This window comes from Hypanus sabinus, chromosome 9, assembly GCF_030144855.1.
Source record: "Hypanus sabinus isolate sHypSab1 chromosome 9, sHypSab1.hap1, whole genome shotgun sequence".
NCBI lineage: Eukaryota > Metazoa > Chordata > Chondrichthyes > Myliobatiformes > Dasyatidae > Hypanus > Hypanus sabinus.
Window position 1 is genome coordinate 6,752,150 of NC_082714.1, and position 27,453 is coordinate 6,779,602.

Sequence of the window (27,453 nt, forward strand, 5' to 3'; positions counted from 1 at the left end):
GAGACCCCCTATGATCCTCTCAGTGGCTTTTACTATCCTTGAAAGGCTTTGTGGTCCGATGATGCAGTCAGACAGGACACTCTTGATGGTGCTCCTGTAGAACGTTGTTAGAATGGGAGCCTTGCATGCCCCAGTCTCCTCAGAAAGTGTAGACACTGCTGTGCCTTCTAGACTAATGAGGAGGTGTTGTGGGTCCAGTTTGGATCGTCTATGACTGCATTCTTTGCATCGTGGAGGATCAGAGGGACTTTGGAGTTCCAATCCATAGATTCCTCAAAGTTGCCGCACAATGTTTTAATAGGGTGGTTGGTGTGCTGGCCTTCATTAGTCGGGGGAATGAGTTCAAGAACCATGAGGTAATGTTGACGCTCTATAAAACCCTGGTCAGGCCACCCTTGGAGTATTGTGTTCAGTTCTGGCCGTCTCATTAAAGGAAGGGGGTGGAAGCTTTACAGAGGGTGCAGAGGACAGTTACCAGGATGCAGCCTGGATTAGAGAATGAAGAGCAAGGGCTTTTCTCTTTGGACTGGAGGAAGATGAGAGGTGACTTGATAAAGGAATACAAGATAGAGGCATAGGTAGAGTGGCCTTTTCCCCAGGTGGAAATGGCTATTACAAGTGGGCATAAATTGAAGGTGATTGGAGGAAAGTATAGGGAGGGTATCAGAGAGAGGTGGGTGTGTGGAACACCCTGCCAGGGATGGTGGTAGAGGCAGATACATTAGGGGCATTGAAGACAATCTTAGATAGGCACACGTATGAAAGAAAAATGGAAGTTATGTGGGAGGGAAGGGTTAGATTGGTCTTAAAAGCTTGGCACAACATTGTGGAGAGGTTTTGTTCCTGAGGCAGCGGAGGTGTAATCAGAGTCAATGTAGGGGAGGTTCACAACTCTGCAATTTCTTGCGGTCTTGGGTGCAGTCGTTACTGTACCCGATGCGTCCGATCAGAGTAATCGGAGACACACTGAATCTCTTTAGCCTTCTGAGGAAGTAAAGACAATTGCTGAGCTTTCTTATCCATTGAATACATGTGTTTGGATCGCGGTAATATTTAGAGCTCGGAATTTGAAACTCTCAGCCATCTTCATCTCCGTACCGTTGACACATAGAGAGGTGTGCAGTCCTGCTTCTAATTTTAAAAAAACTGCAAATGCTGAGATTCTGAAATCAACAGACCGTGTCGTGTAAATTCCCACAAAGGTGTTTCACCGTTCTGAAATGTTTAATGATGCGCAACGGTTTTGCCTGGTTTCCTCTTCAAAGATACCTCCTAATCTAATGGGTGTTTCTAGTCCCAAAGGGTTTCGACCCGAAACGTTGACTGTTTATTCAAGTTACTGCCCGACCTGCTGAATTCCTCCAGCATTTTGTGTGTGTTGCTTTGCAGAATCTCTTTGTTTAGGTATTTCTAGTGTTTATTTTTATTTATTAGAAGGACCATTCCTGTTAGTTGTGCACCTCCGAAAACGGATAACTTTGTGGAGTTTTGGAAAAGACATTACCGTAATATGGGGCGAAACATCATACTGGCCCTTTAAGAGTAGCAGTGGGCGGGGCTAAGGGCCGAGCGGGCGGGGATGACGTCATGGGGTGCTGCGCGCCCCGGCCGGTTCCGGATTCGCTCGGGTCCGGGTCTGCGTGTCCCCTCGCGGTCAATGGGCGCGGATTCTAGGGTTAGGTGGGCGTGGCTTTCTTTTGGTCCGGGATCCGGCTTGTGTAGGTGCGGCTTCCAAGGCGGCAGGGATGACGTTGCCCGCAATCCCATGGTGCGCGGCGCGGCCCTGGAGGGGGCGTGGCCTCCCGGCCGTTGGCCACGTCCCCGGGCCACGTCGCTGCCGCCGCCATTTTGCCGGGGAGGAGCGCCCGAGGTTTGGCTGACTGACGGTCACCGCTTTGCTTTCTCTCATTCCCTCTCTCCTGCCTCTCGCTCAGACGCTCGGCCGCCATGAACATCTTTCGGCTGACCGGCGACTTCTCGCACTTGGTGGCCATCATCATCCTGCTGCTGAAGATATGGAAGACCCGATCGTGCGCCGGTGAGCTCGGCGGGTAACGGGGAAGGGGGCGGTAGCAGCGCCGAAGCTGCAGAGGGCTTACCTTCGTGGGGTTTTCATGTAGAAAATCCCGGGGAGTGGACGGCGGCCCACGGTAGGCCCGGTTGCCTTTGCGGTGCCCCCGGGTCCTCCCTTCCACCGCTTAATGTCTGTCTCCAGGTGTTGGCCGCATCTGGTCGCTGTCCCGTCCGTGGTCTGCGCTGACCTTTTGGACCCTGCTCCCTGACCAGACCTGCGGTCACTCACACCATCTCTCTCTAACCCCTGCTGACATCACGGTTGGATTTCACTTTGCAACGATCACGTTAAATAAGAGTTTCATGTTCCTTGCAAGTTAGCAAGAGAATAACCATGGATGTCCTAAAGGATGCTTCCGTCCAATTCGTAGAGCATTTGAAGCTCAAATAGCGAATAACTAATGATAATTGATCGTTCGAAAGGCTTTTATTTTATTGAATCATGACTTTCTAACTGCACTTCAGTGTATTCCTCGGGTCCCGTCCCCCCATGCCATTGTGGAGCCGTCAGTTTGGTTTGATGGTATTGCTCTGACGTGGCAGACGCTTTAGGTATGGTCAGGGAGTTGTCTTCTCTGCAAAGGATGCGCTTCGAATGAGAATGTTAGTTAACTTTAGGTGTTTGGTTTAACAATCTGTTGGTTCCGATATTGTGAGGAAAATGCAACAGCTTTGTTTGCCCTTTGTTTCGCCACCGTTTCTTGAACGCATGCGTGTAAGTTGCACTCAGTAAAATTCACTTTGCTGAAATTTATATATTAAAAAAGATGCACAATGTATTTTAAGTGTTTGAGCGCTCCCGCAAATTCAGTCAAACCTTGCTGCTCGTTGCACTTCTGTCCTTCCAAGTTAAAATGGGGAACAGTCCAGTAAAAATTCTGATGAATTGTCCATGTACAAACGGAAGCTATTGTAGTCCCCAAATCCAGATATTGAAAAACTTACCTAAGTGTATTTTGAGGGTTTGCCCTTGAGTGTCTTCCCTTTTCCCTTGTGAAGAGCTTGGTTGGGCCTCTCCAAGTACTATTGGAGTTGGATTTGTAACTGTCAATGCAGTAAGCTGCTTATTCAGAAGCAGCCTTGTCCATTAGCATAATGATTTGTGGGGTTATTTGTAGCAAAAGTCTTCAGTAATGGGGGGGATTTGGTAAATTGACCAAATGTCTGATCACCAATTCACAATGTATTCATTCAATCACATGAATCACAGAATACTGTTTCTTGTACAATCTCTCATTGATAAAGAAAATACTTTTCTCTGAATTAACTGTGCTTACATTATATACCTTTCTTTCTTGTCTCTTATCTCCTGTATTTGGACTTTGCTATTGACAAAAGGTTGTTTGTCAAAGGAACTCAGAAGGCCAGGCAGCAGTCAATGTTTTGGGCTGAGACCCTTCATCCGCACTGGGAAAGAAGAGGGTGGTAGAAGCCAGAAGTTGGTGGGGGGTGGGGAGAAGGGAAGGAGTACAACTGGCAGGTGAAGGGTGAAACCAGGAAGGGATGGATTGGGAGAGGGAATGATGTGAGAAGCTGGGAGGTGACAGGTGGAAAAGGTAAAGGGCTGAAGGGGAATCCTGATAGGACAATGCACCATGGGAGAAGGGGAAGGAGGAGGGAGGCAATGGGCAGCTGAAAGGGGAATCAGAAGGGGAGGAGTGAATTTACTGGAAGTTAGATAAATTGATATTTAAGATCCCTTAGTCAAAGATTATCAAAGGTATAAGCTTGGTGTGTGTACATGTGTAGTTTTGTAGTGGCAGTGCCTTTTGTTTTTGGACATGTAACTTAAATAAGCATTTGAAGTGATTTACCTGTGATAGTGACTGATTAAGATTTCAGTCACAACAGAAATAACAGTCTAATTCTTGAAAGTGACAATGAAAGAAGTTAGTTGTAGTGGTTGGGTGTGTTGCAAAAACTTGAAAATAGCTTCTACGTTTAACCTCTAAACTCTGATTTTTTTTCTAGTGTTAGCCTTCCCTCGTAGCAAATATTTGCCTGTTAGGCTGTCTTTAGCTTGTTTTCCCCACTGATTTTATGTACTTGAGAAAGCCTTGGTGTGGTCTGTGAAGGCTAACCAACTTTCATCCCTAAATTAAGTACAGTGTATCTGGTTTGTTCACAACACATGGAAAGGTATAACAACTGCTGGAAATACACAGCCAATCATGCAGCTTGTGTGACGAGACGATTCTGGTGAAAAGTCATTGACATGAACTGTTATGTTACTTTCACTTTTATTTCAGCTACCAACTGTTGTATAAAGCTTTCGGCCAAGCAGATGGTTATCCCCCAGGTTACCTCTCCGTATTAGGTTATGTGAACTCTGCCATAAGCGCACCTGTGATGAGCTGTACTGCAGTTTGAAAGTACTGCCAGCACTTTATCAGTGACCTCCAGCATTTACTTAAGAATGATGCTATAAAATCTTAATAGCTACTGCGTGAAGAGGTGGTTTCCTGTTTCTCCTTGAAGGTGGAGTTTTTATCAATGTTTTCACTGTATATTAAAGTGTCAATAGGAAAATGTTTGGTGAAAGCAATACCTCAACTGTAAAATGATCCCATTTGTAATGTAAAGCATGTGAAAAGTTGAGTCAGTCATTTTCATTTCATTGTAGTTCTACAGTGCTGCTTAAAACTTAGCTGCTCAGATTTTACACACAATGCTATCATCATCTACCTGTGCTATCCTTCAAGATGAACAGATGCCACACACCAGTGTACTTGCTGCTCCTGTAAACGTGTAAAGTACTTTCTGTGCAGCTGACTGCTTTACCCAACATTATGCAGGGTATAGCTAGCCATCAGGTTAAATTCTTCCGGGTGTGTTCTTTGAACAACTTTCTTGCATGGGAGGAATTTCTTCAAATATCTTTCAACCCTGTCACAGCCTATCCTGAATTTGGGACTAAAAAACTTAGAGCAATTGTCTTTTCTTAAATATCACAATTATAGTTCAGATTCACAAAGGATAAAAATTAATTGTATTATCTGTCACACGTCCATCAAAACACAGTGAAATGTGTTGTTTTATGTCAACAACCAATACAGTGTGAGTATCATGCTGGGGACACCTGCAAGTTTCATCGCACTTCCAGCACCAACATAGCATGCCTGCAGCTTACTAACCCTAATCTGTACACCTTTGGGATGTGGGAGGAAACCCATACAGTCACAGGGAGGTTGTGCAATCTACTTGTGTCAGCAGAAATTGAACCCAGGTTAGTGATCGCTGTGCGCTAACTGCTACCCCGCCATGCCGCCCAATTGGCATTGGGATCAAAACTCCTCATAGGTGTTAATCTTGACCCTCCATTACCAAATGTATATTTATTCATTCCTCAGCTACAATAAAAGGTGCTTGCTTTTAACCAAGGGGTATTTTCAGCTTTGGAATTACATTGTTTGAGATTGTGAGTCCTAAGTTACTGATTTCCTCAAGGGTTTCCTAAAATTCGGTCATTTGATATCTTTGTCCCTCAGAGACCACCATCTTTCTCTGCCCCAGTTTAAAGTTGCCAGTGTTGTAGCTCACATACAGCGCGTGCATACACACACACAAATTGTCTGTACTATGTTAAGTGGCTAGAATTGTACTTTCTCCCCATTATTGCAAAATCTTTTAGCTCTACAAGAATTATCATGTATCTGTTGTTTCCAAGCCATCTGGTGTAATGTAAACAGAGGAAACTTCATTTGATAGACTTCTTTATTAGAGTCAATGTTGGGAAAAACAGGTGGAGCAGCTTCCTGCTACGTACACTGAAGTTTTTGATGATGAGGCCCTTTGCAAGGAAGCCTAAGTGATTCCACCCAGGTCTACAAGGTGTGGTGCACAATGTTGACTTAATGTGGCTGTGCAACATCACTTGTGGGGGAAATTCCTTCCCTTGCTCCCACTCCACTCCTACACACAAACATGCTTTAGCTCCAAATTAATGTCTGATGTGAGAAGGTGAACTCTTCTGGTAGGTGTTTCAAACAGAGATCTGTGGGTCCAGAGAATAGGTTAAGTCACTTGAAATTTTTTAACAGTTTATTGTAGTTCTGGAAAACTCTGTCCTGGTTAGGGAGAGTGCATCATTAAAATGTGTCGGTGATGTGATATGCCATTGAAAGAATATTAAAAGTAATAGGTCACAATATAATGGGTTGCCACATTAGTGCAACAATTAGCTTGGGGCGTTGGAGTTCAAAGTTTAATTTTGGCGTCCTGTAAGAAATTTATTCATCCTTCCAGTGAGTGCATAGGTTTCCTACAAGTGTTCCAATTTCCTCCCACAGACCAAAGACCTAGTTAGTAGGGTAGTACCAGTTAGTAGGTTAATTATAAATTAACCTTGTAAATTGTAACCATTGCAAATTGTCCTGTGATTAGGCTGGGGTTAAATCGGTGGGTTGCTGGGTGGTGTGGCTCATTGGGCCTGAAGGGCCTGTTCCTCACTGTATCTCTAAATAAGTAAATAAAGCATGGCCCTCAAGAATGGTCTGGCTTGCAGGAGGATTATAGTTGGTTAAATGGTTCAGGTTCACCATCTTGCCTGTTAGTGACCAAGATAATCCATCTCACTTCATAGACCAGTGCATATTGTCTAGACCGATAGTGAAGCATAGAACTGAGGGAATGATGTGCTATTGGATATGGCACTCTTGGAATGAGTTACATAGGGGGTCCTAACCTAGGATCCACAGGCTCCTTGCATAATAGTATTGGTCCAAGGCTTAAAAAAAAGTTGGGAACCCCTGCAGAGTGAATCAGTTCTGTGGTTATTTCAGAGTTAAGTTCTCATGTGTCAGTTAACTTCATTCAATGCAACAGATTCTTCCATTGTACCATTATTTCTCTTGTAGACCTGGATTGGCTGTTACATTTTTCTTACATTCCAATAGCACCTCAATGATTCTGAAATACCTTGTAATAACATTGCGTAGTGAAATGTGCTTTGTGAATGGTTTCTTTAGTGTTAATAATGTGACAGTTCTTTAATTGGAGAGATTGGTCATCATCTGTTTAAAGTGGTCACTTAAACCCAAAACCCCTACTGGCTGACGACAGCAGCTTGCCAGAGTCCTCTATCCTGGGCCAGTTTTTCAGCCTGTACCCAGGTGTGTCCTATCTTCCTCTCCCAGGGATGAGGTCCTTGGAGCTTCTGTTGTGCTAGGTGTTTATGGGCTAGCCCCATGCCCAACCTTCCTCCTCTGGGCCGCCAGCCTTGGCTGAGTTGGTTAAGATGGTCGTGGAGGTTGATGATTCTCTGGTGTATTTCGACATTTGCACTTTTCTACAATGAGTGGTTTCCTGTGTTGACAAAATGTCTCCTGAATTTAGCTTGTTTTGAGGGTGATGTGACATTAAATTGTCATGAATTTAGCTTGTTTTGGGGATGTGATATTAACTTGTCATGAGTTGGCTCATTTTGAGGGTGATGTTATATTAACTTGTCATAAATTTAGCTCATTTTGTGGGTGATATGACATTAGCTTGTCAGCTTGCATTATATTTCACTTTCCTAATCTCATGGCTGAGAAGCTAATTGAATAACCTCCTGAAATATACAAGAATCTGTGTGCAGCTTGGTGATTGGGTGCAGTTAATGCCTTTGTGCTGTGTCTGCCTCCCTGTGCTTCCATCGCCTGCTGTGGTCGCATCTTTTCAGTTTTTGCGTTGTTGACTCAATGGGGGCATACACCTTTGCAGAAGAGACTCAGTCAGATTCATTATTCAGAGCACTTCTGAAGTGTGGAAATCTGATCTTCCTGGGAGATCTTTGCCACGTATATTCTGATTGCATACTTGGGCTCTTTCTGGAATACTGTGGCAGTGTGCCAACTTCCTGTAACAGAAGTTGCAATGGTAAATCACTCTGTATGGCAGTGATGGGAAAGTTCCAGCTAATTGTATTCACCTTTTAATAGATAAAAAATGTATTTAAGTATTTTGCAGTACTTTAAAATTAAACTTGCCACTTGAAAAAGTTGAATACTTTATGTTTGAATGTTAAAGGATACAGGCATTAGTCTGTGATGTTTTGACAGCTGGTAATTTGGCTGTATGACAGGATCAGCTGTCATAGTATTTTTAAGGATGGCTCTTAAAGTGAGAGGGCTCTATGCTTTTCAAGGAACCTGTCAGTCGGGAACTTGATGCAGAATGGCTGAATGGGGGTCTTCCCATAGACTGGAAGTTCTGCATCGTTGGTGCAGCCACACATTAGGATGCCATGAAATCTGTATAAACCATAGTTTAATTTATTAGCTTTTAAATCTTTAACATACCTTGCAGAGTGTTAAATCAAAGAATAACAGATCTTGTAATCCCTGAACCTGAACGCTCAGATTACACAGTGCTGAAGATACTTAGACCTGTAGGCAGTTCAGTTTGGAATTTTTGGGAGCTGGGCAAAATGGAGCTGTCTTTGGTAAGCTCTTTAGAGATCTGCTTGGGTCTCCAAACACGTCAGTCTAAACCCACCAGGACCAGGCACTTACTTTTCTTTATTACCAGACGTGACCTACACAGTTGGGCTCTGACTGCCATGTTTTACAGTGAAGCCAGTATGTTGAGAGGTGGAAATCTCTTCCTGCATTGGCTGTTGGCAGTGAAGATTCTGAATCTAAAACATCGGTATATTGTCCCCACACCCATTGGAAGAGCTCTTCAAGGGATTTTCATTTTCAAGCACTGGACCCATTGCTCTGCAGGTTGTGGCTCTTCAAGTACACAACCAGGCAGGTTTATTTCCACTGCTCTTTTATTGATTTCCTTTTCCCGTACTGTCTTTGTGAAGCTTTTTGAGCACATCTCCCTATAGTCATTCTACAAATTATTTTAAAACTATACATACCCCTTGAGTCCATTCATTCTTTCATCAATGATTTTATGAGTATGCCCACAAGAATATTAATTTCAATTTTGTATATGGTAGTATATGTACTTTCAGACATATTTAAGGTGGGGCAGCACCACTAGTGAAGAGGCTTGTCATGTCCATTCCGAGGTAGCTCACTCACCTTTACTCCCCACTGGACACCGGTTCCAAGTGGCTGTTGGCACCCTGGTATAGCCATTTCAACAGGCAGCCTAAACCAGGTGAGGGTAGCTGGCAGCCTTGTACCCTAGTGAGATGGGGACAGGGCTGTCTAGGCCATCTACAGTAAGATCCAAAGGCTAGGAAGATCGTACTGCAATGTTCTGTGGAAAGCGAAGGACATGACAAGGTACAGAAGATGTAGTGATTATCCACTGCAACCATGGAAGACCCCTGTTTGAGATGCTTGTTTGTACCACTTGACCCAGACCTGAGGTCGAGAGGGTGGAACTGCTCCAGTGCAATGCCTTTTCCACTCTAAAAACCATCCCCCTTAGGTCTTTCTGTCATCATTGGACACAATGGGACTTTGAACTTTGGGTTTTGACCCTATGTCCAAGGGAAAATGATGACAATGAAACTGCAGATACTAGCATCTGGAGGAACTCAGTGGATCACAGAGCATAAGTGCCAATAGGTGTGTTGGGTCAAAGCTCTTCATTTGGAAATTGTTCAACTGAGAAGTCTTGACCCCAAACGTTGACTCTGTTCCCTCCATAGATGCTACCCAATTCAGAAACTCTTGTGTTTAACATTTATATTTCCACAACTTTCCTTGTTCTGATGAAGTAACCCCCAGTGTTTCCAGTCTTTCATTCTATAGCTACAATTTTCCAATCCTAGCAACAATTTCATGAATTTCCACCACACGATCTTGTGTAGTTGCAGCTTTTCTTCAGTGCTTGCTATCTTATTTGTGCTATATGGGATCTTGTCAAAAATCTGAGTACACTATCCTCAGCCCTCCTTGTTACCGCCTCAAAGAATTCAGTCATATTTGCCAACTATGTCTTTCCCTTAACAGATGCATGCTACATTGTCCTTTCTAATGAATGTCTATATCGTATATTAGTGAATTTGAATAATTTGCCAACTACACGGATGTATAAGGATTCATTGCTGTTTTAGTAATAGTTTTATTTTGTCAGTCAGGATTGTTAGCCCTAAGCTGAACCCCTGAAGTTGCAGGACCGGTGACCACCCTTAGTCTGGCCTCTACGCTTTGACATCTTTGGCATGGGTGACCCAATCAGAGCCAAGGCACAAGGTCATGACTGTAGCCAACGTAATTGTAAGAAAGTTTGTGAATCCTTTGCAATTACCTGATTTTCTGCATTAATTACTCATAAAATGTGGTCTGATATTCATTAAGTCACAATAATAGACAAACACAATTTGCCTGAACTAATGACACACAACCATTTAAACAATCACACTCTATGTTCACCATGCCTCCATCAGAACTACTTTCAGAGGATCTTAGAAGAAGAATTGCAGAGATGCATGAAGCTGGAAAAGACTACAAGAGCATTTCTAGACACCTGAGAGTTCATCAGTCCACAGTAAGAGAAATTATCTATAAGTGGAGGAAATTCAGTACTGTTGCTACTCTCCCGAGGAGTCCAGCAAAGAACTCAAGTGCTTCTGAGATGGATTCTTAGAACAGCTTGTACTGGAGCCTACCAGGGAGAAGGCAATTCTAGATTTAGTGTGCAATGAACCAGATTTGATCAGGGACCTCGAGGTAAAGGAACCATTAGGAGGTAGTGACCATAATATGATATGTTTTAACCTACAATTTGAGAAGGAGAAGGGAAAATCGGATGTGTCAGTATTACAGTTGAACAAAGGGAACTATAGAGCTATGAGGGAGGAGCTGGCCAAAGTTCAATGGAACAATACCCGAGCAGGGAAGACAGTGGAACAAAAATGGCAGGTATTTCTGGGAATAATGCAGAAGGTGCAGGATCGGTTCATTCCGAAGAGGAAGAAAGATCCTAAGGGGAGTAAGGGGCGGCCGTGGCTGACGAGGGAAGTAAAGGGCAGTATAAAAATAAAAGAGAAGAAGTATAACATAGCAAAGATGAGCGGGAAGCCGGAGGACTGGGAAGCTTTTAAAGAGCAACAGAAGATAACAAAAAAGGCAATACGCCAAGAAAAAAATGAGGTATGAAGGTAAACTAGCCAAGATGTAAAGGAGGATAGTAAAAGCTTCTTTAGGTATGTGAATAGCAAAAAAATAGATAAGACCAAAATTGGGCCATTGAAGACAGAAACGGGTGAATTTATTATGGGGAACAAGGAAATGGCAGACGAGTTGAACAGGTACTTTGGATCTGTCTTCACTAGGGAAAACACAAACAATCTCCCAGATGTAATAGTGGCCAAAGGAACCAGGGTAAAGGATGAACTGAAGGAAATTTATATTAGGCAAGAAACAGTGTTGGATAGACTGTTGAGTCTGAAGGCTGTTAAGTCCCCAGGACCTGATGGTCTGCATCCCAGGGTACTTAAAGAGGTGGCTCTAGAAATTGTGGATGCATTGGTAATCATTTTCCAATGTTCTATAGATTCAGGAACAGTTCCTGCTGATTGGAGGGTGGCTAATGTTGTCCCACTTTTCAAGAAAGGAGGGAGAGAGAAAACAGGGAACTATAGACCGGTTAGCCTGACGTCAGTGGTGGGAAAGATGCTGGAGTCAATTATAAAAGAGGAAATTACGACACATTTGGATAGCAGTAGAAGGATCGGTCCGAGTCAGCATGGATTTATGAAGGGAAAATCATGCTTGACTAATCTTCTGGAGTTCTTTGAGGATGTAACTATGAAAATGGACAAGGGAGAGCCAGTGGATGTAGTGTACCTGGACTTCCAGGAAGCTTTTGGTAAAGTCCCACATAGGAGATTAGTGGGCAAAATTAGGGCCCATGGTATTGGGGGCAGAGTACTGACATGGATTGAAAATTGGCTGGCTGACAGGAAACAAAGAGTAGCGATTAACGGGTCCCTTTCGGAATGGCAGGCTGTGACCAGTGGGGTACCACAAGGTTCGGTGCTGGGACCGCAGATGTTTACAATATACATTAATGATTTAGATGAAGGGATTAAAAGTAACATTAGCAAATTTGCCGATGACACAAAGCTGGGTGGCAGTGTGAAATGTCAGGAGGATGTTATGAGAATGCAGGGTGACTTGGACAGGTTGGGTGAGTGGGCAAATGTATGGCAGATGCAGTTTAATGTGGATAACTGTGAGGTTATCTACTTTGGTGGCAAGAACAGGAAGGCAGATTACTATCTAAATGGAGTCAAGTTAGGAAAAGGGGAAGTACAATGAGATCTAGGTGTTCTTGTACATCAGTCAATGAAAGCAAGCATGCAGGTACAGCAGGCAGTGAAGAAAACTTAATGGCATGCTGGCCTTTATAACAAGAGGAATAGAGTGTAGGAGTAAAGAGGTCCTTCTGCAGCTGTACAGGGCCCTGGTGAGATCCCACCTGGAGTATTGTGTGCAGTTTTGGTCTCCAAATTTGAGGAAGGACATCCTTGCTATTGAGGGAGTGCAGCGTAGGTTCACAAGGTTAATTCCCGGAATGGCGGGACTGTCATATGTTGAAAGATTGGAGCGACTGGGCTTGTATACACTGGAATTTAGAAGGATGAGAGGGGATCTGATTGAAACATATAAGATTATTAAGGGATTGGACACACTGGGGGCAGGAAGCATGTTCCTGCTGATGGGTGAGTCCAGAACTAGAGGCCACAGTTTTAAGAATAAGGGGTAGGCCATTTAGAACAGAGATGCGGAAAAACTTTTTCACCCAGAGGGTGGTGGATATGTGGAATGCTCTGCCCCAGAAGGCAGTGGAGGCCAAGTCTCTGGATGCATTCAAGAGAGAGTTAGATAGCGGGGTCAAGGGATACGGGGAGAGGGCAAGAATGGGGTACTGACTGTGTATGATCAGCCATGATCACAGTGAATGGCGGTGCTGGCTAGCAGGACCGAATGGCCTACTCCTGCACCTATTGCACAACATTCAATGCTGAAGAAGGTGTAAAAGAACACACAGGGAGCAGCAGTGTTCTGTGGGCAGGTGAGACTAAAGTTGAACTTTTTGTTTGGCAGAAATGTATTTGGATGGAAAAGGGCACTGCACACCAACACCAAAACCTCATTCCGATTGGGAAGCATGGTGGTAGCATCGTTGTCTGGGACTGCCTTGCTGCTCTCGGCCTGGAGAGCTTGCAATCGTTGAGGAATTCTACAGGAGAATGTCTGGATAGTAGTTCGTCACCTGAAGCTTAATAGAAGTCAGATGATACAACAAGACAGTGATCTGAAACAAGGGAGTAAATAACATAATGCTTTTTTTAAAAAAAAAAAGAAAATTCATTTTTTAAAATGGCCAAGTTAGAGTCCAGACCTTAACCCAATTAAAATATTGTGGTATGACCTGAAGAGGGCTGTTCCTGCAAGAAATATTGATGAACTGAAACAGTTACGATATTGGAGTGATTTAAAATTCCTCTTCACCATTGTGCAAGTCTGATCAGCAGCTGCAGGAGACGTTTGGTGTAAGTTATTGCTGCTTAAGGAGGTTCAGCCAGTTATTAAATACAAGGGTTCACATACTATCTCCAGCCTGGACTGTGAGTGGTTAAACAATGTGTTATTAGTTTGGGCAGATGGTGTTTGTCTGTTATTGTGACTTGGATTAAGATCAGACCACATTTTGAGTAATTAATGCAGAAAAATAATTAATTGCAAAGGGTTCACAAACTTTTTCTTGCAACTGTATTTTGGCTGCAGTCAAGTTCTTAATTTTTTTGTGTGTAAGTCTGTCCGTTTCACTGCTATTTTTAACAAGCTAGTATCAAAATGTATGTAACATTTGTTGGAGTACATCATATGTCTGATGTTAATAGCTATCTAATTTATGTAGTGATTGCCTGACAAATATCTTGGCATTGCAATGTCTCATTCATACCTCCTAAAGTTAGACATTTTGTGCAAAGTACGAGTTTCTTACGTTTTAGATTCTGGGTGTTCATAGGTTTATTAAAATTTTTGAATGTTTATTTTCCAGTTAGTTAACAGGTGCTGCTTAACTGCTTCTCAGACAAGTTGATGAATCTTTTGCCTACCTGGTAAAGCTTGAATAATCTTGGATTCATTTTAAGCTTGCATATTTTTTTTAAACATGAGATTCTGCAGATGCTGGAAATCCAGAGAAACGCACACAGTGCTGGAGGAACTCAGCAGGACGGGCACATCTCTGGAGGGGGAGAAGCAGTCGAGGTTTTGAGTAGAGACTTTTCATCAGGATTGTTTAAAGCTTGTTTGTCACCAATACGAATGATCGTCTTGGCTACATTTCCCCTGCTTTTGCATATTTTCCAGAGGTTGAGCTTAGGATTTACTTATCAGACATCCAAAGGCACTCGGTCTGGAATGGGGTAGCAGAATGGGAATGTAAGGAGGCAAAAGTGGCACTAGGATAATCGGGTGTGTGGAGAGATTTTAAACTTAACTGCTTTTGGGGGAGCATTTTAAATATGTATATTCTTGTAAAATAATTTAGAAAAGCTGCCCTTGTCTCCATTTGGTTTCCCACTCCCCAGCTCTCATGGTTTTGTATACCTTGTCCATATTCCAGTAACACAATTTTTCTACATACACTTGTACTATTTTAAACTCAAGTTATTGACTCATCAGTAACGATTGCTGGCTTATAAATGCATTGTCCTTTTTGTTGTGCTTACAGCAAAGAACTGGATAGTTATAAAATACTATAGGACAGAATCAGGCCCTTTGGCCCATCCAGTCTCTGTCGAACCATTTATACTGCTTTGTCTCATCAATCTGCACCAGGATCGTAGCCCTCTGTACACATCCCGTCCAAACTTCTCTTAAATGTTGAAACTGAAATCACATTCACCACTTGTGCTGACAGTTCATTCCACACTCAACACCCTCTGAAGAAATTCCCCGTGTTCCTTTTCACCCCTGCCCCATGACCTTTGGTTGTAGTCCCACCTAACCTCACAGGAAAAGCCTTGCATTTACCCTAACTATACTCATAATTTTGTATACCTCTATCAAATCCCCCCTCGTGCTCTAGGGAATAAAGTTCTAGCCTATTCAATCTTATAACTCAAGTCTAACCTATTCAGTCTTATAACTCAACCCAGCAACATCCTTGTAAATTTTCTTTTTGTATATATCCTTTCATTTAGTTTTTTTGAGGGTGAGAATCATGGATGGCATGTTGATGTTTTGCACTGATCTTTCGATACCCACTTCAACTTTCAGTATCACTTTTAACCTGCCAACTGAGTCTGAGGCACTAAAACAGTGAATTGAAATTGCAAGTTGTCAGGTTGCTGAGCAACACCATGCCAATAATGCCAGGTCTTGCTTTTCAGCTTGTTGATATGCAGTGCACTTGCTTCAGTAGCGATTTTTAGAACCATACTAGAGTGTGAAAAGTCATTCACTGTTAAAATGCTCTGCTTCTCTCAAACTATTTATCCTGGTAAGTTTTCCATTGTGTGTTGTGTTGAAACTAATCTGTAACATTTTCATTTTATCTTTGGTGTCTTGTACCCTGAGCAGTAGATTGACTTGTGTTTCCATGTGGTGTCTGCCCAAACCGGTCATCTTTGTTCTTCCCTGAATGCAAGCATACCTTTGGAACGATTTGCAATCAGTAGGATTTTGTGTGTGCATGTGTTTCATCTGCATTGGCACCAATTCACTTCTAGTTAAATGAAGTGTATGGTTTGTCAGCTAGTTGTACAGAGATGGTCTACTGCTGATCTTATTAAGCTTGGCAGGTCAGGTCAGTGATATTTCAACCGACTGTTTAGGCAGGTTTGTGTGATCGTCCACTGTGGCTTTAGTGCAAGGATTCCCAACCTTATGCCATGGTCCAATACCATTAAGCAAGGGCTTCGTGGACCCCAGATTGGGAACAGCTCCTTTAGTGGAACCTCATGACCAGCATAAAAATGGATTGCTCTCTGTTCAAATTAACTTCAGAGAATGTATACAGTTTACAACTGAAATTCTTAATCTTTTCAGAATCCACAAAACAAAAAGAATAACTCACAGAAACATCAGAACTCCAAAGACCTTCCTTCCCCTGCCCACGCAGAAGCATCGACCCTCACCCCCACTACTTACACAAGAAACATCACAGAGCCCGCTTCTCCCCCACAGTGACAGCTGGCAGCATGCGCTTTTGCCTTGAGGTTTCAGTCAGCGACATCGGCGAGGAAACAAGTCGTCCACGGGGCCACACCCTGAAGAGGCATTTCTTCCAGGCTGCACCTGGAGATATCAAAACATCGAGCCGCATGCCAGTCTGCTCGTGTTTGAGCTGTAGGTCACAAACTCCGACAGGACCCCAGCCACCTTCAAAAGAAAAGAGATGTGAGAAAAGAATAAGCTGTTTGTGGACAAACTGGAAGAAGTGGCCTGGGTCTGCAAAACCTTCTGGTGCTGTCTTTTCTAGAGAAAATGTCAACTCTGCTTTTCAATTAATCCGAAAGCAAAATAAAATGGCAATTCTGGGAATCTGATATAAATACAAACTAGTGCTAATACACAGCTGGTCACTTGTGGAATTGGAGATGCAATTACTTTGATGTCCAGCATTTTGAATTTATTTCAGATTAATTTGTTGTTTTCCTTTTTGCGTACAGGTTTCCCCCACTATCTGAAGGTAGAGCGGTCTTATGAAACCGTTCGTAAGCCGAGATGTCGTAAAACGAAGAAGCAATTACCATTAATTTATATGGGAAATTTTTTTGAGCGTTCACTGACCCAAAAAAAACCTACTAAATCAAACCAAATAACATATAAAACCTAAAATAACACTAACATATAGTAAAAGCAGGAATGATATGATAAATATACAGCCTATATAAAGTAGAAATATAGTATGTACGGTGTAGTTTCACTTATCAGAATCAGGAAGACAGTGAGCCAAAATGGATTTGGAGAAAAAAAATCAACATGTACAAGCATGTGCACACAACTGCCTACACAGGGCTTCACGGTCATTGTAGTCTTTCTCGGGGTTAGCACACGTATAAAGCGGGAGTCTTCCTTTCGTAAAAGCAAAAATCCTCTTTGGTTAGCAAAAACAGGTACTAATGTAGGTCTTTCATAACAGCGAACTGTCGTAAAGTGAACATTCGAAAAACGGGGGCCACCTGTATGTGTTGTATGTTTCCACAGATTGGTGCAGTGCAAGGTACTATGAAGTTTCAACAGATGTAGAGCAGAGCACGGTTATTAACATTGCAGTATATTGCAGAAACAAAAACTGGAGGATTGGATTTTCATAATCCCATGGAAATTCCACAACATTTCTATAGAGTTAAGGTCAGGCCTTTTGACTCAGCCATTCCAAAACATGAAATTTCTTCTGTTTAATCATTCTTTGGTAGACTGACTAGTGTGGTTAGGGTAGTTGTCTTGCTGCCTGACCCACTTCTCTTGAGCTTCAATTCATGAGCGGATACCCTGACATTTTCCTGTAGAATTTGCAGGTACAATTTAGAATTCATAGTTCCGCCAATGATGGCAAACTGATGCAGAAAAGCAGGCCCAAGCCACGACACTGCCACCATGTTTCACAGATGGGATGAGGTTCTTGTGCTGGAATGCAGTGTTTGCTTTTTGCTGAACATAACACTTATTATTTAAACCAAAAAGTTCTTAAAAATGTATTGTCCTTTCTGATGCAGTTACAACAAATTTCTGGATAAAGTTATAAAATACTGTAGAACAGATCAGGCCCTTCGGCCCTTTTAGTCTCTGTCGAACCATTTAAACTGCTTGATCTCATTGACCTGCACCGGGTCCGTAGCCCTCTGTACCCATCCCGTCCATGGTACCTGTCCCAACTTCTCTTAAATGTTGAAAATGAAATCAAATTCACCACCTGTTCTGACACCTCATTCCACACTTTCACCACCCTGTGGACCCATCTGTCCACAGAAGATTTTTCCAGTAGCCTTCTGGTTTATCCATGTGGTCTTTAGTAAACTTTAGACTGGCAGCACCGTTCGTTTTGGAGAGTAGTGGGTTTCTCCTTGCAATCCTGCCACTAACACCATTGTTGTTCAGTGTTTGCCTAGTGGTAGACTCATGAACACTGTCATTAGCCAATGCAAGAGAGGCCTGTAGCTCCTTAGATGTTACCCTGAGGTTCTGAGTGACCTCCTGGGATATTACATGTCTTATTCTTGGAATGATTTTTGTTGGTTGACCACTCCTGGGGGAAAGTAACAACGGTGCTGAATTTCCTCTATTTGTACGCCATCTGCCTGATTATGTACAAGCTCTTTAGAGATGATTTTGTGTCCTTTTCCAGCCTGGTGAGCATCAACTTTTTTTTTGAGGTCCTCAGAAATCTCCTTTGATCGAGGCCAGGTACTCTTCCAAAAACCTTTAAATATCAGACTTTGATCGTGAAGACCCAGGTTTATGTTCTTTAAATAGGGCAGGGCCTCCCACACTCACACCCGATTGTCATCCCATTGATTGAAATGTCTAACTCTAAATTCCCCTTTAAATGAACTGATAATACTGGAGTTTCACATTTTTTTCCAATAAATACTTGTAATATTGGATCATTTTTTTCAGTAAACAAATGAACAAGTATAATGTTATTGTGTTTTAATTAGGTTCTCTTTATTTACTTTTAGGTCTTGTGTAAGATCTGATCATATTTTAGGTCATTTTTGCAGAATAGACAAAATTCTAAAGGGTTCTCCTGGTACATTGTACTTTTACAACTACGTTAAATGGATCTTGGTTTTTATCTAGCAATCGCCATGGTCTTGCTTTTCATATAAGCAGTTGTGACTAGATTAGCTAACAAGCCTGTCAACTCAATGGTGACTCTTAATGACAGTCACCATTAAGAATGATACAGTAATGATACCATAATGTTACGTCATTAAAGGGTGGCACAGTAGTGTAGCAGCTTGTGTAACACCAAAGTCTCAGCAATTCAGGTTCAGTTTCCACTGTTTGTAAAGAGTTTGCGTGCTCTCCCCCATGACTGCTTTGGTTCCCTCAGAGTACTCCAGTTTCCTCCCAAATTCCAAAGGTGTGCAGGGTAGTTGCAGATACCGGAAGCATGGCAACACCTGCGGGCTGCCTCGGCACCTTTCACTGTTTTGTTGTACATGTGACTAATCTTTTATCTTGCCATTTAAATAATGGTCAACAACATTGTGTGTGTTAAGTTAATTATTTAAGTAAAACTTGTAATGCCATTTGGATATTTTTGGAGTGTCCTGTTTAAAGTTGTTGTCTTCTCTCTCTTAGGAATCTCTGGGAAGAGTCAAATTCTGTTTGCCTTGGTCTTTGTCACTCGATACCTGGATCTGTTCACGGTTTTCATCTCTTTCTACAACACGTTCATGAAGGTAAATTTAAGATTGTGGCTGAAGAATTTTCTGGTGTGGTAGCACAGAGACCTTTTATGAAGTACCTCTCTTGTGCAGTCACAATGTGGAAAAGTTGCTCTGACACTCCCTATCAAAAATTATAGGATAAAGTCAATACAACTATTTATTGCCCAATATGCCTACTGTCACTCAGTGGCAGGTGTGAACAAAGTGACATTTGTTCACCAGCATACCACTCATTGGCCCATTTGGGTTTCACTTGCCACCAGCACTCTTCAGTCTTAGCTCAAACATGGCTGCACAAAGTTCCCTCAAAGTTGCTGTGTAAGTTGAAAGGTGGATTATGAAGGCACATGGTATGTTAGCTTTCATTAACCAGGAAATTGAGCTGAAGAGCCGTGAGGTAATATTATAGCTCCATAAAACTCTGTTTAGACCACACTTGGAATATTGTGTTGAATACTTGAATACTGCTCATCTCATTATATGAAGGATGTTGGAGCTTTAGAGGGTGCAGAAGACATTTACCAGGTTGCCACCTGGATTAGAGAGCATGTCTTATGAGGATAGGTTGATCAAGCTGGGGTTTTTCTATTTAGAGCAAAGGAGGATGAGAGTAGATTGAAGTGTGTAAGATTGTAAGAGGCATTGATCGAGTGGACAGCCAGAGACTATTTCCCAAGGTGGAAGTGGCTAATGAAGGGGCATAATTTTAAGGTGATTGGAGGAAAGTATGGGGGGAGATGTCAGAGGTCATTTAGACGTTGTGGAGGGTGCTAGGGGTTCACAAGTGTAAGACCCATTTTAAGTATCTTGTGTGCAATAGCATTTGGTTGTTAGATTTTTAAACTGGGTGATGAGGCTTGTGAAGAATTGATTCACTTTTAAAATAAAACAGATTTTGCCTTATTCTTCAATGCATATAAAATAAAAACTAGTGTGCAGAAACAATATTTCCGAGTAGACATGTACTTCAGTGGGTCAGGCAGTATCTATATAGAGCTGGGGTTTCCATCCTGGAGTCCACGGACGACTTGGTTCATGGTAGGTTAAAAAAGGGTGGAAACCTCTGATAGAGGGAAATGAACAGTCAACTGCTTCAAGAGGTACATTTAATGTCAGCGAAATGTATACAATATACATCCTGAAATTCTTTTTCTTTGCAAGCATCCATGAAAACAGAGGAGTGCCCCAAAGAATGAATGACAATTAAATGTTATAACCCCAAAGCCCCTCGTAGCTCCCCCCTTCCCTCACACAAGCAGCAACAAAGCAACCCCCCCTCTCTCCCCCCCCCGAAAGCAACAGCACCCACCACTGAGTGTAGAAGTGTGCAGCAAGTTATCAGTAAAGACACAGATTTGCAGTACCCCAAAGACTACTCGAGGTAGTCGCCTGGTATTCGATATATCGACCATTCCCTAATAAGGGAAAGAGGTGTCCCCATTCCACAGCGAGAGGGGAGACATAACAAACAACTCACTGATTTACAATGTTAAAAGTCTGTTACGCCTCTCCTTCCAAGTTCTGTGCCCAAAGAACTGGGGGTCTCTGGGCACGCAGCCAGCTCACTGCTATCAATTTTCCGTATCCCATGACACACTAGTTTTCTGCGGCAACACTGACCTCAAGTCCGCCCGCCTTCAGAGGCACGAAATCCCAGAACCCTGAAGGTGTGCTGGTCTTCTAGGCCGTGTCCTTGGCATGTCAAATAGTGGCCAGTCGTGAGACCCTGAGAACGGGTCCCATTTCCGCAAAGAACCAAGGTCAGGGTCTTCAAAAGAACCCTGAAAGGGGGAAAAAAAATAGAAATAGAACTGTTTCCGAAGATGCAAGCTAAGGAGTTGTCGTTAGGTGCCATTTTCCTCCGAAGCTCCTCCACGTGCCTATTCCCCTGTGTAGATGTTGCCTGACATGCTGAGTTGCTCTAGCACTTTGTAGTGCGCGACAGTCAAGCGATCAGTGCTTTGCCCACCTTAACCTTTGCCACCCATTCAGACACTATTGTTACATGGAAACACTGCTGTTTCTTCAATGTTTTTGGGTCCAGATCTAGAACTTTACCCAACAGTGGAAGCAGGACTGCAGTCGTTCAAAGAAGATTTGCTGTTCCACCACTTTCACAATGTCTTCTAAGGATGTCCATGAAATGCAGCCTTTCTAGTGGGTTCACAAACTGCAAAGAGAAAAAAAGGCTTTCCTCTTTACCTTACATACCTTGGGCCCTCCCTTCCCATTAAAGAACCAAGCCAATTGCTTCAAGGGTGGTTATATTAAATTTTTTTCTAACATTCGTGCCTATATTATATTTCTAGAGTTATTTTTAAGAGTTTGTGTGTGCAGGTAAGCTCTTATGAACATGTCTTGCTTGTCCTCGCAGGTATTTATTGCTCTGCTGAGCCATAATGACTTTGTTTTCACAGGTCGTCTACATTGCTTGTTCATTTGCCACAGTGTATTTGATCTACTTCAAATTCAAGGCTACATATGATGGAAACCATGATACGTTCCGGGTGGAATTTCTGGTTGTCCCTGTCGGTGGTTTGTCCTTCCTGGTCAATCATGACTTCTCTCCAATGGAGGTAAATTATTTCAGAATCATGTTTAATTTCACTCTGTCATTAAAATTTGTTGTTTTGCAGCAGCAGTACAGTGCAATTTATTAAAAATTACTGTAAGTTACAATAAGACTTTTATAAAAATAGGTACGAGAGCAAATGGTGAGGGAGTGCCCATGGACCGTTCAGAAATCTGAGGGATGGAAAGAAGCTGGTCCTAAACTTAAACTCATATGATCTTGAAAAACTGTTTCTGAAGATGCTTTTGTTAACTTCCCAATTAAATTTGATTAAGTTGCTTAGCTGTGATATATCTCTGCTCAGCATGGGAGGTGGCTCAGAAAGATTTCCTGTATTAGTGTTCAGAGGAGGAATGATCCCAGGAATGAAGGAGTTAACATACGTTGGATTCTGTTGTTTAAGTCCAAGGTTCTTTCAGAAGTCAGGAGCGAGGCATAAAACTTCGTGATTGTTTTATTAAGAGTTAATAGAAAAAAGGGGATCAGAAACTGAACAGTGATAGGGAGCCTTACTACTTGGAGAGAGGAGCCAAAGATGGTGCCTAGCATAAAGTGGCTACTTTTACACCCGAAAGATAAGGAACTTCCATAGATAATAAGCCAATTAGAAAACACTTACTCAATACTGCCATAAAAACAAACAATGACAAAATACTAGCCACTTAATGAAAGAACAAAGATGCTTTAGAATTAGAGTTAGTCCTGATGAAGGGTCTCGGCCCGAAACGTCAAAAGTGTTTCTCCTTATAGATGCTGCCTGGCCTGCTGTGTTCCACCAGCATTGTGTGTGTTGCTTTAGCATTATACTTTGTTTAACCACTAGAAGTATGTATTCACTCACAGGTGAAGTGTCACTTCATCTGTGAGTCTGTTGGGGTCATATATTGTGTTCAGTGCTCCCAGTGTGGCCTCTTGTGTATCATGAGCCTGATGTAGATTGGGAGACTGCTTCGCCAGAACAAGCGGGATCTCCCAGTGGCCACCCATTTTAATTCCACTTCGGGATAAGGCCACGCTTAGGTTGGAGGAACAGCGCCTTGTATTCCATTTGGATAGCCTCCAACCTGATGGCAAGAACATCAATTTCTCAAACTTAACAGTAATGCTTCCCCCCTCCCCCCACCATTTCCCATCACTTTTTCCCCCTCTCATGTTATTTTTCCTTGCCCGCCCATAGTCTTCCTCTGGTGCTCCTCTTCCCCCTCCCCCCCCACCCTTTTTGTGTCTTTCTTCCATGGCCTTCTGTCTCTTTCACCAATCAACTTCCTAGCTCTTTGTTTCATCCCTCCCCCTCTGTTTCACCTATTGCCTAGTTCTTCTCTCTCCCTCCCACGCCTTTCAAATCTACTCCTCAGCTTTGTTATCTCCAGCCTTGCCAAACGGTTTCAACTTGAAACATCGACTGTGCTTTTTTCCATAGATGCTGCCTGGCCTGCATTTTGCATGTGTTACTCTGTCCACTGTCGCCAAATGTATTCTAACTGCTATAAAATTTGAATAAAGAATTACCCCCCCCCTTTTTTTTAAGAGGAATTGATTGTTTGGCTATTTGGGTGCAAGTACTTCCCTGTCTGTCTTGTATCTCAACTCCTCAGCCTCCTGAATAATCCAGAGTTTCCAGCTCCAGCTCCCTAACATGGTCTGTTAAAAGCTGCAGCTGGGTGCAGTTCTTGCAGGTGTAGTCATCAGGGACATTGGAGGTTTCCCCGTCTTCCACATCCCACAAGAGCAGCCTTGCACTATCCTGCCTGGCATACGTACTGCTCTAAATGTGCAATAAGAATAAATAATAATTTAAAAAAATCTACCTACAGCTACACCCCTCCTTGCAAAAGCCTCAAAGAGTTAAAGCCTCAACTCTCCACTCTTAACACTGGGCCACTCACACAATGGCCTCTCCACTTAAAGCTAACTATGGTTCCCTAGGAAACAAATAATCTGCAGGCTTTACTGAAACTTTGCAAACTGTGACTTCATTTGATTGTTGGGGTAAAAGTGATTGAAGACAGCGTACGGAGTTTTGTACTGTCAAGAGTTACCAGGTTAATTACCTGGGCTGACTGCGGTCTAAATTATCCTTGCCTGGATATTATCATAACCGTTGCCACAACATCCACAAATCCCAGCACAAACCCACCCCTCAACCACTCAGATACATTTGGGAAAGTGAGCCTATGACCCTGCTTGGGATGGTGACTATCATATACACTTTCATTTCAAAGTTCAAATTAAAGTTATTATCATACTACATATATGTCATCATATACTACCCTGAGATTCATATTCTTGCAGGCATTCACAGAACTAAAACATACAGTGGATTCAATGAGAAAAACCACACAGGCTGACAAGCAACCAATGTGCAAAAGAAACTCTGCAAATACAAAAAATTAATAAAAATATTACTTGAGGGCTCGAGTTGTAGAGCCCTTGAAAGTGATTCCATATTTGTGTTCAGTGTTGCAGTGAATGCAGTTATCCACGCTGTTTCAGGACCTTGGTGGTTGTAGGGGTAATAACTGTTCCCAAACCTAGTGGTGTGAGTCCTGAGGCCCCTGTACTTCCTTCCCGATGGAAGCAATGAGAAGAGCATGGCCTGGATGGTGAGGATCCTTTGTGGATGCTGCTTACTTGTGTTGGCTGTATCATGGCCTGGTATGAAAATAATAATGCCTTTGAATGAAAAATCCTACAAAAGATAGTGGATTTGGCTCAGTACATCACAGGTAAAGTTCTCCCAATCATTGACCGCATCTATAGGAAACCCTATCATAGGAAAGCAGTGTTAATCATCAGAGATCCTCACCACCCAGGCCTGCTCCTTTCTCACTCTGCCATTATGTAGAAGGTACCAAAGCTCCAGGACTCCCACCACCAGGTTCAAGAACAGTTGCAACTCCACAATCAGGCTCTTGGACAAAAGGGATTACTATATTCACTTGCCCAGCCCTTGAAGTGCTCCCACAATCAGTGATCTCACTTTAAGGCTTCTTTATCTTGTTATTTCATGTTCTGGTTATTTATTTGCATTTACAGTTTGTTGTCTTCTGCACTCTGGCTTATCTTTCATTGATCCTGTCATAGTTACTATTCTATAGATTTGCTGATTATGCCTGCAGAACTGTGAATCTCACGGTTGTATGTGGTGATATATGTAATCTGATAATATTTACTTTGTCCTTCTAGATGCACTCAATGGTGAGGATGTTTTTCTTGTGATGGACTAGGCTATATTCACTACTTTTGGAGATTTGGGGAGAGGTTTGTGTGCAGACACATTGGAAAAACTTGTGGGGTTGTCATCTATTGCAGAATGGGATGTAAATAAATTAGACTGAATTGGTCCTGTGTTCTTTATTCTTAGGATTGAAGTGTGAAATTTAACTAAACCAAAGCGGTTCAAAATCATTTATTTCAAACTGATTTAGCCTGAAGGAGGTCTGATCAAAGCTTTCTCTTGCAGATTCTGTGGACCTTCTCAATCTATCTGGAATCAGTTGCCATCCTGCCCCAGCTCTTCATGATCAGCAAGACTGGTGAAGCAGAAACCATCACGACCCATTACCTCTTCTTCCTTGGCATGTATCGTGCCCTGTACCTAATCAACTGGATCTGGCGCTATTACTTTGAGGGCTTCTTTGACCTCATTGCTATTGTGGCAGGCGTGGTTCAAACCATCCTCTACTGCGACTTCTTCTATTTGTATGTTACAAAAGGTGAGAACTGCTTTTTCTCCCCGCTAGCTGGGAGCAAGGTGTTGGGGTGATGGTGGAGGCAGATACATTAGGAGTATGAAGATGTTCTTAGATTGACACACAGATGAAGAAAAATGGAGGGCTATGTGGGTTTGATTGATCTTGGTATAGGTTAAATGTTTGGCACAATACTGTGGGCCGGAGGGCCTGCACTGTTCCATGTTCACACACGAAATGCTGCAGGAGCTCAGCAAGTATAGGGATGATGTCAGGGGTAAGTTTTGTTTTTACACAGTGGTGAGTGCAGGGAGTGTGCTGCCAGGACTGGTGGTAGAAGCAGATATGTTAGGGGCATTGAAGAAACGTTTAACTAGGCACATGAACAAATTCACATTGTGGGCTTGGGGATTATTTGAGGCAAGGTAGCTTTTAAGCTAGTACTCTCTAGAATGTAAGAGAATGAGAGAAGATTGAGGGGTAAGATAGGATAAATTCAAGCAGGCTTTTTCCACTGAGGTTGGGTGAGACTACACCTAAAGATCATAGGTGAAGGGGAACCTGAAGGGAACTTCACTCAGAGGGTGGTGAGAGTATGGAATGATCTGCCAGCAGAAGTGGTGGATGTACGTTTTATTGCAACATTAAGAGAAGTTTGGATAAGTGCATGGATAGGTGGGTTATGGGGGGGGGGGGGTTGTGGTCTAGACACAGGTCGATCAGTCTAGTCAGAATTATACTTCACAGACTAGATGTGTTGAAGGGACTTTCTGTGCTGTGTTCTGTGACTCTGAACAATAAACCTTAGTCATTATAATGACTTTTTCTTTCTCTGTTTTCCTTTAGTTCTGAAAGGAAAGAAGCTGAGTTTACCAGCTTAAGTGCCAAAGATCATCAGAACTTCTGTTGTTGGTCGTCTCCACACAAAGGAAGCATTACCACAAAAATCAAGAGCGTAAGATGCCTAAAACAGAGAGCAGAGGCAATAACTGAGTAGTATTTGAAGTTAATGTCTGCAGCTGATCTGTCGTATAATGGACCACAGACTTCAGTTTTCTGTTTTATGCATCTTTGCCTTTTTTTATTACAATGTAAAAATATATTTTCTACAAAAATCTATGCTGAAAAGCTGAATTACTCATTGTGGTTTAAAACAATCTTGGAGGCTTGGATTGGAAATGCATCATGTGTTTCTGCCTGAGCTGTTTACGAGGATTAAGTGCAAATTGTTTGGAAGAAATTTGAACATGGCTGACCACGTTAATTTACTTGTAATGCAGTATCTGATGGACAAAACTGGTCTGTGATTTTATTTTTCCAACCACTTACTGTATTTATTTGAATTTGCCAAATTCTTTTTGAAAGTTGTTGATTCTATTCCCAGCTGCCATCTTTCACTTCTACCAACCATTCAAAACAAAAACACTATTTGTCTTAAAGGCTGTTGGTGAGATTTCCTTTATTCTATCAGTGGTTAACCCACCTCCAGATAGAATGCACATGTTCACATGTGAACATAGAACCTGAATAAAGATGATCAAAACCTGACTACATTAGATGTGCATATTACTGATTGGAAAGTGGTTTGGACAATATAACGTTTTAAGTATTCAAGGGACCATGAGGCTTTGAGTTTGATCCTGGGTTTTTTATTTTGTTGAACAAATTGATAGAATCGCTGACCTCGACTACCACTCTTATTATTTTTGAAACATTGAGAGGTTTACCTTGTAGTTTTTTTTACACACTGAGCTGTTGCATGATATCTTGTGATACTGCCCAATAAACATTTTATGGAAAAAAAA

The 27,453-nt window shown here is 42.4% G+C and overlaps 1 protein-coding gene across 1 annotated transcript; it reads left to right on the forward strand.

The window, feature by feature from the left end:
• The first annotated feature begins 1,809 nt into the window (after positions 1–1,809).
• kdelr2b (KDEL endoplasmic reticulum protein retention receptor 2b) lies at positions 1,810–27,453 on the forward strand. Its single transcript, XM_059978983.1, has 5 exons — positions 1,810–2,038; positions 19,296–19,396; positions 21,802–21,960; positions 25,420–25,672; positions 26,495–27,453. Exons 1-5 carry the CDS (start codon positions 1,948–1,950, stop codon positions 26,527–26,529), a joined length of 639 nt encoding a protein of 212 aa, XP_059834966.1. The 5' UTR covers positions 1,810–1,947; the 3' UTR covers positions 26,530–27,453.